Raw genomic sequence first — 14,299 nt, forward strand, 5'->3', positions numbered from 1 at the left:
TCCAGTGCTTCACAGTAAATCTACTCCTGTACAGTAACACATTCATTTGATGTTTTATCACCCAGCCTGTGGTTACAGCACATTGCAAACTCAATACTTTCTGTAGGCTCTGCAGTCCTCATCTCATTCAAGACACAGCAAACCGAGTCAATCACCCAACCAATGTTTTTCCATGTCAGCCCTGGGATTGGAAAAGGCAACTCTCCGGTTACTGGCTGGTCTCTCTAACCTCGAGACTGACTGTCTCTCTAACCTCGAGACTGACTGTCTCTCTAACCTCGAGACTGACTGTCGCTCTAACCTCGAGACTGACTGTCTCTCTAACCTCGAGACTGACTGTCTCTCTAACCTCGAGACTGACTGTCTCTCTAACCTCGAGACTGACTGTCTCTCTAACCTCAAGACTGACTGTCGCTCTAACCTCGAGACTGACTGTCTCTCTAACCTCGAGACTGACTGTCTCTCTAACCTCAAGACTGACTGTCGCTCTAACCTCGAGACTGACTGTCTCTCTAACCTCGAGACTGACTGTCTCTCTAACCTCAAGACTGACTGTCGCTCTAACCTCGAGACTGACTGTCTCTCTAACCTCGAGACTGTTATGAAGTGAGGAGACATGGACATCCTAGTTAGTAGGAAACATGAATGACTTTGTCTGGCACAGTATTTATCAACTCTGTCACGTTGCACCCTCCTACGGAGGGGGACATGTGACTACTCCCACAGGGACTACCATCCACTCCATTAATGATTGTTTTCTCTTGTCTTGCAGGGTGGTCCGGGAGCACCTGGGGGAACAGGAAGTGGCCATCTCCTTGATGATCCACTCGGTGGAAGAGGGGGACCTGGGGAACTACTCCTGCTATGTGGAGAATGGCAACGGGAGACGGCAGGCCACCATCCAACTCTCCAGAAGGGGTAAGGGTTCTTTCAAATCAAATTGTATTTGTCACATGCGCCGAATACAACAGTGAATTGCTTACTGACAAGCCCTTAACCAACCATGCAGTTTTAAGAATATATATTTTTTGAAATATAACAAATAATTAAAGAGAAACAATAAAATAACAGTAGCGAGGCTATATACAGGTGATTCAAATGGAGTCAATGTGCGTGGACACTGGTTAGTCGAGGTAATTGAGGTGATATGTACATGTAGGTAGAGGTAAAGTGACTATGCATGGATGATAAACAGTAGCAGCAGTGTAAAAATGGGGGTGGGGACAATGCACCCATAGCACACACCCATAACCCACAAAACACTCTCCTGAAGGGATAAGGGCTCTCTCTCACAACCATACCCCACAAAACACTCTCCTGAAGGGGTATGGGCTCTCTCTCACAACCATACCCCACAAAACACTCTCCTGAAGGGATAAGGGCTCTCTCTCACAACCATACCCCACAATACACTCTCCTGAAGGGGTATGGGCTCTCTCTCACAACCATACCCCACAAAACACTCTCCTGAAGGGATAAGGGCTCTCTCTCACAACTATACCCCACAAAACACTCTCCTGAAGGGGTATGGGCTCTCTCTCACAACCATACCCCACAAAACACTCTCCTGAAGGGATAAGGGCTCTCTCTCACAACCATACACCACAAAACACTCTCCTGAAGGGGTATGGGCTCTCTCTCACAACCATACCCCACAAAACACTCTCCTGAAGGGTATGGGCTCTCTCTCACAACCATACCCCACAATACACTCTCCTGAAGGGATAAGGGCTCTCTCTCACAACCATACCCCACAAAACACTCTCCTGAAGGGATGGGCTCTCTCTCACAACCATACCCCACAAAACACTCTCCTGAAGGGGTATGGGCTCTCTCTCACAACCATACCCCACAAAACACTCTCCTGAAGGGGTAAGGGCTCTCTCTCACACCCATAACCCCACAAAACACTATCCTGAAGGGATATGGGCTCTCTCTCACAACCATACCCCACAATACACTCTCCTGAAGGGATAAGGGCTCTCTCTCACAACCATACCCCACAAAACACTCTCCTGAAGGGATAAGGGCTCTCTCTCACAACCATACCCCACAAAACACTCTCCTGAAGGGATAAGGGCTCTCTCTCACAACTATACCCCACAAAACACTCTCCTGAAGGGGTATGGGCTCTCTCTCACAACCATACCCCACAAAACACTCTCCTGAAGGGATATGGGCTCTCTCTCACAACCATACCCCACAAAACACTCTCCTGAAGGGATAAGGGCTCTCTCTCACAACCATACCCCACAATACACTCTCCTGAAGGGATAAGGGCTCTCTCTCACAACCATACCCCACAATACACTCTCCTGAAGGGATAAGGGCTCTCTCTCACAACCATACCCCACAAAACACTCTCCTGAAGGGATAAGGGCTCTCTCTCACAACCATACCCCACAATACACTCTCCTGAAGGGATAAGGGCTCTCTCTCACAACCATACCCCACAAAACACTCTCCTGAAGGGATAAGGGCTCTCTCTCACAACCATACCCCACAAAACACTCTCCTGAAGGGATAAGGGCTCTCTCTCACAACCATACCCCACAATACACTCTCCTGAAGGGATAAGGGCTCTCTCTCACAACCATACCCCACAATACACTCTCCTGAAGGGATATGGGCTCTCTCTCACAACCATACCCCACAATACACTCTCCTGAAGGGATAAGGGCTCTCTCTCACAACCATACCCCACAAAACACTCTCCTGAAGGGATAAGGGCTCTCTCTCACAACCATACCCCACAAAACACTCTCCTGAATGGATAAGGGCTCTCTCTCACAACCATACCCCACAATACACTCTCCTGAAGGGGTATGGGCTCTCTCTCACAACCATACCCCACAATACACTCTCCTGAAGGGATAAGGGCTCTCTCTCACAACCATACCCCACAAAACACTCTCCTGAAGGGATAAGGGCTCTCTCTCACAACCATACCCCACAATACACTCTCCTGAAGGGGTATGGGCTCTCTCTCACAACCATACCCCACAATACACTCTCCTGAAGTTTGTGTTTGCCACCATAGCGATGTGTGTTTGCGCTCCATTTCATTCAACTATCTCTGTTGTTTTTCTTACATTCGTCCATTATTCTTTGTTCTCTGGCATGACTTGTGCTAGACTGTCTTTATGTGGTGGTTGTCACTTCAGCCAATAGAGCAGATGTGATGGTTATTTAAGCAGCCAATGGCTCCTCTTCTTTTCCCAACAAACGAGTGTTTGGTTATTGTCATGTTTTCTTCCCAGGATGCAGAATTGATGCTGGAGGGAGGGAGGGAGGGAGGGAGGGAGGGAGGGAGGGAGGGAGGGAGGGAGGGAGGGAGGGAGGGAGGGAGGGAGGGAGGGAGGGAGGGAGGGAGGGAGGGAGGGAGGGAAGACTCTGTCTGAGGGAGGGAGGAAAGAGAGAAAGAGAGTGAGAGAGAGATTAGGAGAACGAGTGTCAAGGAAATGGAGAGAAGTTGGTATAAGGATGAAGGTTATACACTTTGTCATGGCTCACCTAGACAATGAACCCAAATTTAGATCATCACATTCTCCCTCTTTTCCTCAAGTCAACATAATCCCCCTATCTCTTCCATGTGGATGTGCTGTACGGCTCAGAGTAGGATAGAACAGGGTAGACATGAGTAGGGTATAACAGAGCAGAACAGGGTAGGATAGAACAGAACAGGGTAGACATGAGTAGGGTATAACAGAGCAGAACAGGGTAGAGCGCAGCAGAGTAGGATAGAACAGGGTAGACATGAGTAGGGTATAACAGAGCAGAACAGGGTAGAGCGCAGCAGAGTAGGATAGAACAGGGTAGACATGAGTAGGATAGAACAGAGCAGAACAGGGTAGAGCGCAGCAGAGTAGGATAGAACAGAGCAGAGTAGGATAGAACAGAGCAGGGTAGGATAGAACAGAGCAGAGTAGGATAGAACAGAGCAGGGTAGGATAGAACAGAGCAGGGTAGAACAGGATAGACATGAGTAGGGTATAAAAGAGCAGAACAGGGTAGAGCGCAGCAGAGTAGGATAGAACAGAGCAGAGTAGGATAGAACAGAGCAGAGTAGGATAGAACAGAGCAGAGTAGGATAGAACAGAGCAGGGTAGGATAGAACAGAGCAGGGTAGGATAGAACAGAGCAGGGTAGAACAGGATAGACATGAGTAGGGTATAACAGAGCAGAACAGGGTAGAGCGCAGCAGAGTAGGATAGAACAGGGTAGACATGAGTAGGATAGAACAGATCAGAACAGGGTAGAGCGCAGCAGAGTAGGATAGAACAGAGCAGAGTAGGATAGAACAGAGCAGAGTAGGATAGAACAGAGCAGGGTAGGATAGAACAGAGCAGGGTAGAACAGGATAGACATGAGTAGGGTATAACAGAGCAGAACAGGGTAGAGCGCAGCAGAGTAGGATAGAACAGAGCAGAGTAGGATAGAACAGAGCAGAGTAGGATAGAACAGAGCAGAGTAGGATAGAACAGAGCAGAACAGGGTAGAGCGCAGCAGAGTAGGATAGAACAGAGCAGGGTAGAACAGGATAGACATGAGTAGGGTATAACAGAGCAGAACAGGGTAGAGCGCAGCAGAGTAGGATAGAACAGAGCAGAGTAGGATAGAACAGAGCAGGGTAGAACAGGATAGACATGAGTAGGATAGAACAGAGCAGAACAGGGTAGAGCGCAGCAGAGTAGGATAGAACAGAGCAGAGTAGGATAGAACAGAGCAGGGTAGGATAGAACAGAGCAGAGTAGGATAGAACAGAGCAGGGTAGAACAGGATAGACATGAGTAGGGTATAACAGAGCAGAACAGGGTAGAACAGGTTAGAGTGCAACAGAGTAGGATAGAACAGAGCAGAGTAGGATAGAACAGAGCAGAACAGGGTAGAGCGCAGCAGAGTAGGATAGAACAGAGCAGGGTAGAACAGGGTAGACATGAGTAGGATAGAACAGAGCAGAACAGGGTAGAGCGCAGCAGAGTAGGATAGAACAGAGCAGAGTAGGATAGAACAGAGCAGGGTAGGATAGAACAGAGCAGGGTAGAACAGGATAGACATGAGTAGGGTATAACAGAGCAGAACAGGGTAGAACAGGTTAGAGTGCAACAGAGTAGGATAGAACAGAGCAGGGTAGGATAGAACAGAGCAGAGTAGGATAGAACAGAGCAGAGTAGGATAGAACAGAGCAGGGTAGAGCAGAGCATAGACACCAGGGATGACTATTACTCTGCAGTCTGTCTTCTTATTGCAGCACATGCAAACAGCTGTGTACTACCATGCACATATACGTACATCAAATAATGATGGTGTTGGGAAACATTATTGACTGACTCAATAGTTTTAGTGACATGGTCTTTCTTTCACTCCCTTTCTCTCCCCTCTTTGCTTTCTTTCTCCCCTTCTCTTCCTCTCTCTGTCTCTCTCTCTCTCTCTCAGCAGAGCTGATGTACACGGTAGAGTTGGCAGGTGGTTTGGGAGCCATTCTGCTGCTGCTGCTCTTCCTCATCTCTCTGTATAAGTGTTATAAGATTGAGCTCATGCTCTTCTACAGGAGACACTTCGGCAGCGACGACCTGGATGGAGGTAAGGGCTCAGCCAATAGGTGGCTGTTGTCTGTTTGTTTCTCTCTATCGCTCTCAATTTCTCCTTTTTTCTCTCTCTTTATCTCTCTATCGCTCTCAATTTCTCTCTCCTTTTCTCTTTCTTTCTCTCTCTCACTCTCTCAATCTCTTTCTCTCATTTTCTCTTTCTTTCAATTCAAGGGGCTTTATTGGCATGGGAAACATATGTTAACATTGCCAAAACAAGTGAAGTAGATAATATATAAAACTGAATTCAACAATAAAAATTAACTGTAAACATTACACTCACAGATGTCCCAAACAATAAAGGCAATCCAAATGTCATATGTGTATATATACAGTGTTTTAACGATGAACAAATTGTTGTAACGATGTACAAAAGAGAAAATAAATAAGCATAAATATGGGTTGTATTTACAATGGTGTTTGTTCTTCACTGGTTGACCTTTTCTTGTGGCAACAGGTCACACATATTGCTGCTGTGATGGCACACTGGTATTTCACCCAGTAGATATGGGAGTTAATCAAAATTGGGTTTGTTTTCAAATTCTTTGTGGATCTGTAATCCGAGGGAAATATGTGTCTCTAATATGGTCATACATTGGGCGAGAGGTTAGGAAGTGCAGCTCAGTTGTGCAGCTAACCCTGTAATTTAAATGGATTTTTATTTGGATTTCATGTAATGGACATACACAAAATAGTCCAAATTGGTGAAGTGAAATGAAAAGGTAACTTGTTTAATTAAAATAATACTAAAAATGGAAAAGTGGTTCGTGCATATGTATTCACCCCCTTTGATATGAAGCCCCTAAATAAGATCTGGTGCACCGATTACCAGAAGTCACATAATTAGTTAGATTGCAGACAGGTGAACTTTATTTAAGTGTCACATGATCTCAGTATATACACCTGTTCTAAAAGGCCCCAGAGTCTGCAATACCATTAAGCAAGGGGATCCACCAAGCAAGAAGCACTATGAAGACCAAGGAGCTCTCCAAACAGGTCAGGGACAAAGTTGTGGAGACGTACAGATCATGGTTGGGTTATAAAAAAATATCAAACTTTGACCATCCCACGGAGCACCATTAAATACATTTTTTTTAATTAAGAATGTGGCACCACAACAAACCTGCCAAGAGAGGGCCGTCCACCAAAACTCACGGACCAGGCAAGGAGGGTATTAAACAGAGAGGCAACAAAGAGACCGAAGATAACCCTGGAGGGGCTGCAAAGCTCCACAGCGGAGGTTGGAGTATCTGTCCATAGGACCACTTTAAGCCGTACACTCCACAGAGCTGGGCTTTACGGAAGTGTAGCCAGAAAAAAAATAAGCAAATGTGTTTGGTGTTTGCCAAAAGGCATGTGGGAGACTCCTTATACATATGGAAGAAGGTACTCTGGTCAGATGAGACTAAAATTGAGCTTTTTGGCCATCAAGGAAAATGCTATGTCTGGCACAAACCCAACACCTCATCACCCTGAGAATACCATCCCCACAGTGAAGCATGGTTGTGGCAGCATCATGCTGCAGGGATGTTTTTCCATCGGCAGGGACTGGGAAACTGGTCAGAATTGAAGGAATGATGGATGGCGCTAAATACAGGGAAATCCTTGAGGGGAAACCTGTTTCAGTCTTCCAGAGATTTGAGACTGGGACGGAGGTTCACCTTCCAGCAGGACAATGACCCTAAGCATACTGCTAAAGCAACACTCTTGGTAGGCATGTTGTGTAAATCAAATGATTACAAACCTCCCAAAAAATCAATTTTAGTTCCAGGTTGTAAGGCAACAAAATGGGAAAAATGCCAAGGGGGTGAATCATTTCGCAAGCCACTGTAGTCAAAGCTTTCCTTATGTTTGGGTAGGTCAGTGTTCAGGTATTCTGTTGCTGTGTACTCTCTGTTTGGGGCCAAATATAACACTAGTTTGCTCTGTTTTCTTAACTCTTTCCATTGTGTCAAGTAATTATCTTTTTGTTTTCTCATGATTTGGTTGGGTCTAATTGTGTTTCTGTCCTGGGTATCTGTGGGGTCTTTTTGTGAACAAGTCCCAGGACCATCTTGCTTAGGGGGCTCTTCTCCAGGTTCATCTCTCTGTAGGTGATGGCTTTGTTATGGAAGGTTTGGGAATCACTTTCTTTTAGTTGGATTTAGAATTTAACAGCTCTTTTCTGGATTTTGATAATTAGCAGGTATCAGCCTAATTCTGCTCTGCATGCGTTATTTGGTGTTCTACGTTGTACACGGAGGACAATTTAGCAGAATTATGCATGCAGTCTCAATTTGGTGTTTGTCCCATTTTGTGAATTATTGGTTGGTGAGCAGACCCCAGACCTTTTAGAACCAATTTCCCTTTATGGTTGTATAACTGATTAAAATATTTTTAGACAAATCCTAATTGGTATGTTGAATTCTATGTTCCTTTTGATGGCATAGAATGCCCTTCTTGCCTTTGTGGATTCTTTGTGGAAGTTACCTGTGTTGCTGATGTTTAGGCCAAGATTTGTGTAGTTTTTTGTGTGCTCTAGGGCAACGGTGTATAGATGGAATTTGTATTTGTGGTCCTGGCGACTGGACCTTTTTTTGGGATCTTACTGAGATTTACTGTCAGGGCCCAGGTCTGGCAGTATCTGTGCAGAAGATCTAGGTGCTGCTGTAGGCCCTCCTTGGTTGGTGACAGAAGCACCAGATCATCAGCAAACAGACATTTGACTTCAGATTCTAGTATGGTGAGACCGGGTTCTATAGACTTTTGTAGTGCCCTCGCCAATTTGTTGATATATATGTTAAAGAGAGTGGGGCTTTTGCATCCCTGTCTCACCCCATGGCCTTGTGGGAAGAAATGTGTTTTTTGCCTATTTTAACTGCACACTTTGTACATGGATTTTATGATGTTGTATGTTTTTCTCCCAACTCCTCTTTCCATCAATTTGTAGACCAGACCCTCATGCCAAATTGAGTTGAAGGCTTTTTTGAAATCAACAAATCATGAGGAGACTTTGCCTTTGTATTGGTTTGTTTGTCAATTAGGGTGTACAGGGTGAATACATGGTCTGTCGTACGATAATTTGGTAAAAAGCCAATTTGACATTTGCTCAGTACATTGTTTTCACTGAGAAAATGTATGAGTCTGCTGTTAATGATGATGCAGAGGATTTTCCCAAGGTTGCTGTTGACGGGTCAAATTTGTCTCCACTTTTGTGGATTGGGGTGATCAGTCCTTGGTTCCAAATAATGGGGAAGATGCCAGAGCTAAGGATGATATTAAAGAGTTTGATAAAGTCCAGGTTCCTACTCTTAATGCCAAAGGCAGATGACCTCAGGCCTTGGATATTCCAGGATGAGATAGTGAAGGCTTTGTGTTCATAAAGTGTCCAGTGCTGTTGGTCGTGTGGTTCTGGCCTCAGGCCAAACCACACCTCTCTCTCACTCTCTCACTCTCACACTCACTCACTCACACATATATACTTTATCAACTAGTCTGCATGTGTGCTTTGAAGGTTGTTTCTATGAAAGCCATTACCGGTCAGAGCCTGCAGCCGTAACAGTCTCCCGGGTACACACACACACACACACACACACGTCACATACATGAACACACACAAACTCCTCACTGACAGCCAGCCCATTGTCTCCAGTAATAACCCAGTGAGTGAGGTGTGTGTGTTTGTAGGTCACTAGGGATACATGGGCAAGAGGTGAGGCAGATTTTCAATTTGTTCTCCATTAAGAGAGGGATCAGTCTCAATGTGTCATGGTATGATGTCCACCCTCTCCTGTGGACCAGCAGAGAATTGCTGTCTGCTTTGGGACGGGGAGGCTGGGACTAAGCCAACTCCCTCCCTACCCAAATCAAAGGAAAAAGTCTACCAACAAACTAAAGTTGTAGACTTTTTTTAGTTTCTCCTCCCAGATACAGTTAGTTCCGTCCTAGTTTGGGTTTGTTGGTGAGGCAACAAGGCGTCACCTGAGTCCAAGTCATTACTGGAGCAAAGAACCGCCCTTGCTGTCTCTGCCTGGCCGGTTCCCCTCTCTCCACTGGGATTCTCTGCCTCTAACCCTATTACAGGGGCTGAGTCACTGGTTTACTGGTGCTCTTCCATGCCGTCCCTAGGAGGGGTGCGTCACTTGAGTGGGTTGAGTCACTGACGTGATCTTCCTGTCTGGGTTGCCGCCCCCCCCCTTGGGTTGTGCCGGGGCGGAGATCTTTGTGGGCTATACTCGGCCTTGTCTCAGGATGGTAAGTTGGTGGTTGAAGATATCCCTCTAGTGGTGTGGGGGCTGTGCTTTGGCAAAGTGGGTGGGGTTATATAATGCCTGTTTGGCCCTGTCCAGGGGGTATCGTCGGACGGGGTAACAGCGTCTCCCGACCACTCCTATCTCAGCCTCCAGTAATTTTGCTGCAATAGTTTGTGTCGGGGGCTAGGGTCAGTCTGTTATATCTGGAGTATTTCTCCTGCCTTATCCGGTGTACTCTGTCTCTGTCTGTCTGTGTCTCTGTCTCTGTCTCTGTCTCTGTCTCTGTCTCTGTCTCTGTCTCTCTCTCTCTCTCTCTCTCTCTCTCTCCTATGTATGTATATATTTTTTTAATCATTCAAGTACCTTCAATGAACCCCTTACAGACTCTGATCCCCTCTCCTCTTCCTACTCCTCTCCTTCTCCGTGCTCTGCGTCCTACCTGTGTGAAATAAGGGAAGCCTTTGAGCAGCTAGCGGGAATGCTGTGCCAGGTTTACAGATCAAGGAAGTTGCCTGTTTTCCCTTCCTGCAGGATTATAGGAGAGCCTTTAGGGTCGGAAACCACTGTGCACTAATGAGTTTATCTTCTGGGGAGAGGTGTGTTTGTGCGTGCGTGCGCATGAGACACAATCAGAGCGGTTGTCCTGATAGCCTGTAGCTTCTGAGAGGAACTTGGTTTTCTGTTTTTGACACCTTTTCTTCCTCTAGTGTTGTTGATCTATCAGTCTGGCTTTCTACTGCTTCCTCTAGTCTCTTGTTGATCCATCAGTCTGGCTTTCTACTGCTTCCTCTAGTCTCTTGTTGATCCATCAGTCTGGCTTTCTACTGCTTCCTCTAGTGTTGTTGATCTATCAGTCTGGCTTTCTACTGCTTCCTCTAGTCTCTTGTTGATCCATCAGTCTGGCTTTCTACTGCTTCCTCTAGTCTCTTGTTGATCCATCAGTCTGGCTTTCTACTGCTTCCTCTAGTGTTGTTGATCTATCAGTCTGGCTTTCTACTGCTTCCTCTAGTCTCTTGTTGATCCATCAGTCTGGCTTTCTACTGCTTCCTCTAGTCTCTTGTTGATCCATCAGTCTGGCTTTCTACTCTTCCTCTAGTCTCTTGTTGATCCATCAGTCTGGCTTTCTACTGCTTCCTCTAGTCTCTTGTTGATCCATCAGTCTGGCTTTCTACTGCTTCCTCTAGTCTCTTGTTGATCCATCAGTCTGGCTTTCTACTGCTTCCTCTAGTCTCTTGTTGATCCATCAGTCTGGCTTTCTACTGCTTCCTCTAGTCTCTTGTTGATCCATCAGTCTGGCTTTCTACTGCTTCCTCTAGTCTCTTGTTGATCCATCAGTCTGGCTTTCTACTGCTTCCTCTAGTCTCTTGTTGATCCATCAGTCTGGCTTTCTACTGCTTCCTCTAGTCTCTTGTTGATCCATCAGTCTGGCTTTCTACTGCTTCCTCTAGTCTCTTGTTGATCCATCAGTCTGGCTTTCTACTGCTTCCTCTAGTCTCTTGTTGATCCATCAGTCTGGCTTTCTACTGCTTCCTCTAGTCTCTTGTTGATCCATCAGTCTGGCTTTCTACTGCTTCCTCTAGTCTCTTGTTGATCCATCAGTCTGGCTTTCTACTGCTTCCTCTAGTCTCTTGTTGATCCATCAGTCTGGCTTTCTACTGCTTCCTCTAGTCTCTTGTTGATCCATCAGTCTGGCTTTCTACTGCTTCCTCTAGTCTCTTGTTGATCCATCAGTCTGGCTTTCTACTGCTTCCTCTAGTCTCTTGTTGATCCATCAGTCTGGCTTTCTACTGCTTCCTCTAGTCTCTTGTTGATCCATCAGTCTGGCTTTCTACTGCTTCCTCTAGTCTCTTGTTGATCCATCAGTCTGGCTTTCTACTGCTTCCTCTAGTGTTGTTGATCCATCAGTCTGGCTTTCTACTGCTTCCTCTAGTGTTGTTGATCCATCAGTCTGGCTTTCTACTGCTTCCTCTAGTTTCTTGTTGATCCATCAGTCTGGCTTTCTACTGCTTCCTCTAGTGTTGTTGATCCATCAGTCTGGCTTTCTACTGCAGCTCTCAGCTCTATCATTATGTCTGGCAATATAATTCTTTCTTTCACTTTCACATAATAAAGAGTCATTTTTTTGTCTGTTCATGCCTACATTCATATCCCTGAGTGTGCATATGCTTCACCAGACCTTCTCTGTGTGCTGTCTGTCTTTCTGTGTTTCTGGCAGATAATAAGGACTATGATGCATACCTGTCCTACACTAAAGTAGACCCTGACCAGTGGAGTCAGGAGACCAAGGAGGAGGAGCGCTTTGCCCTGGAGATCCTCCCTGACGTCTTGGAGAAACACTACGGGTACAAACTCTTCATCCCAGACAGAGACCTCATCCCCACAGGAAGTAAGTGATGACGAGGGGAGTGAGGGAGGGGAGGTTGACGGGAGGTGGGGGTTGACGGGAGTGAGGGAGGGGTAGGTTGACGGGAGTGAGGGAGGGGAGGTGGCGGGAGGGGGTTGACGGGAGTAAGGGAGGGGGGTTGACGGGAGTAAGGGAGGGGGGAGGTTGACGGGAGTGAGGGAGGGGGGTTGACGGGAGTGAGGGAGGGGGTTGACGGGAGTGAGGGAGGGGGGAGTTGACGGGAGTGAGGGAGGGGGAGGTTGACTGGAGTGAGGGAAGGGGAGGTTGACGGGAGTGAGGGGTGTGTGGGGGGCCTGTTGGCGGGGGTAGGGTGGCGTAAAGAGGTAGGGGGTGTGGGTGTGATGAGGGGTAGGGGTTGTGGGGGTGGGGTAGAGGGGTAGGGAGTGTGTGGGGGAAAGGGTTGGGTGGGGGTGATGAGGGGTTGTGTGGGGGTGGGTAGGGAGTGTGTGGGGGTGATGGGGTTGGGTGGGGGTGATGAGGGGGTAGGGTAAGGGATGCTGTGTGTGTTTACGTGATAGTACGTTCACTAATTTTGTTGTGGCTTGTACAGTTATTGTTGTTATTGTGATTGTTCTTTACTCTGTCACTATATCGTCTGCCTCTGTCATCAGTCACTATGTCATGGAAAGATCAGGTGTTCATAATATTTTGTGTATATGTGTAGTTTGTGCAACAAAGAAGCTCTAAATAATATATCCATATCATCAATAGAACAACCTTTAGTATTTTCGCCTGTTTCACTTATATAGTTGTTACATGTGCTGTATATTGCTTCAAATATTTCATATATTGCTTTCCCATGCATATTGTTGTATCCCCTGTTGTGGAATGTTTTATTTATCCTTTATTTAACTAGGCAAGTCAGTTTAAAACAAATTCTTATTTTCAATGACAGCCTACCCCAGCCAAACCCTAACATCACTGGGCCAATTGTGCACCACCTCATGGGACTCCCAATCACGACTGGTTGTGATACAGCCTGGAATCAAACCAGGGTCTGTAGTGACATCTCTAGCACTGAGATGCAGTGCCTTAGACCGCTGCGCCACTCGGGAGCCAGATTGTATGACTGTATACAACAGCAAGTGTTATATGAATACTGTGCATTTGTTTAAACAGGCATGCATGCACTTGTTCAGTGCATGATCATAGAATGCATGCTTATGATTGGTTGTAACCATCTGAACCGTCTTATTCCTGATGCACTCCTATACACTGTCATGTTCCTTTCAAGATCTATTAAATGGGCAGTGGAGTCAAAAAAAGTGATTTTTCTGTTTTTAAAATGATATTTCCACACTAAGGTTGAAATAACTCGGAAATTGTGAAAATTATGATAATGCCCTTTTAATGTACAAGCTTTTTGAGAGAAAAAAGGCCTGAAATTTCAGCCTGTTCAGATGGGAAGGAGATTTTGGCCCACAGCATGACATCACAATCCGATTAGATTATTCTGACCAATGGACAATCTTTTATTTGCATATGTATCCTCCTACTTTGAAGGGGTAAGCGGGGTAGGCTCTAGGGTCTAGACAATCCTATCCACCAATCATGACTGTGTATGTAAATATATTGTCATTTGTATCAACACGCCCACATGATCAGAATGAGCATTTCAATGGCAAAAGGAGTCTCCCAAACATAAATGATTGATTTTTGTATTTTGAAAGTTGCATATTTTGAAAACTTGAGTGCTGACAAGCAAAACATTTTGGGACCATGTCAACAATGGACTAAGGAAACAAATACAAAAAATATAGTTTTTGGGTGGAGTTTTCCTTTAAGAACCCACTCCCTTTAACCGAGATGCAACATTCTCTCTCACCTTTCTAGTCCAAAATGTATTCTACTGTGTAGCCTATGCCACACTGACTGTGCCCTCAGCAACGGGACTGTGTAACAGTGGACATGAGATACAGCTAGCTCAGTATACATGCTGTAGGGCAGATATCATAGAGTACATGTTATCCCCAGCAGCGTCCTCTCTAGTTCCCATTTAACCCATTAATACATTCATGAATATATTTTGTGAACAAATTCTGATGCATGTGCCAATCTGTCTAGTAGTCCATCTA

At 45.8% G+C, this 14,299-nt stretch overlaps 1 protein-coding gene across 4 annotated transcripts in view; it reads left to right on the forward strand.

Annotated features, from left to right (window-relative positions):
* LOC112238580 (interleukin-1 receptor accessory protein-like 1-B) overlaps positions 1 to 14,299 on the forward strand; it is a 462,784-nt gene that overhangs the window by 441,537 nt on the left and 6,948 nt on the right. For 2 of the 4 annotated variants that reach the window (XM_042319851.1, XM_042319853.1), the window contains exons 8-10: positions 773 to 918; positions 5,437 to 5,583; positions 12,036 to 12,206. In XM_042319851.1, the coding sequence (XP_042175785.1) occupies positions 773 to 918; positions 5,437 to 5,583; positions 12,036 to 12,206 (464 nt within the window). The remainder of the gene's footprint in view (positions 1 to 772; positions 919 to 5,436; positions 5,584 to 12,035; positions 12,207 to 14,299) is intronic. The other 2 variants (XM_042319852.1, XM_042319854.1) reach the window with 1 other exon arrangement.

This window comes from Oncorhynchus tshawytscha, linkage group LG03 (genome assembly GCF_018296145.1).
Source record: "Oncorhynchus tshawytscha isolate Ot180627B linkage group LG03, Otsh_v2.0, whole genome shotgun sequence".
Lineage (NCBI taxonomy): Eukaryota > Metazoa > Chordata > Actinopteri > Salmoniformes > Salmonidae > Oncorhynchus > Oncorhynchus tshawytscha.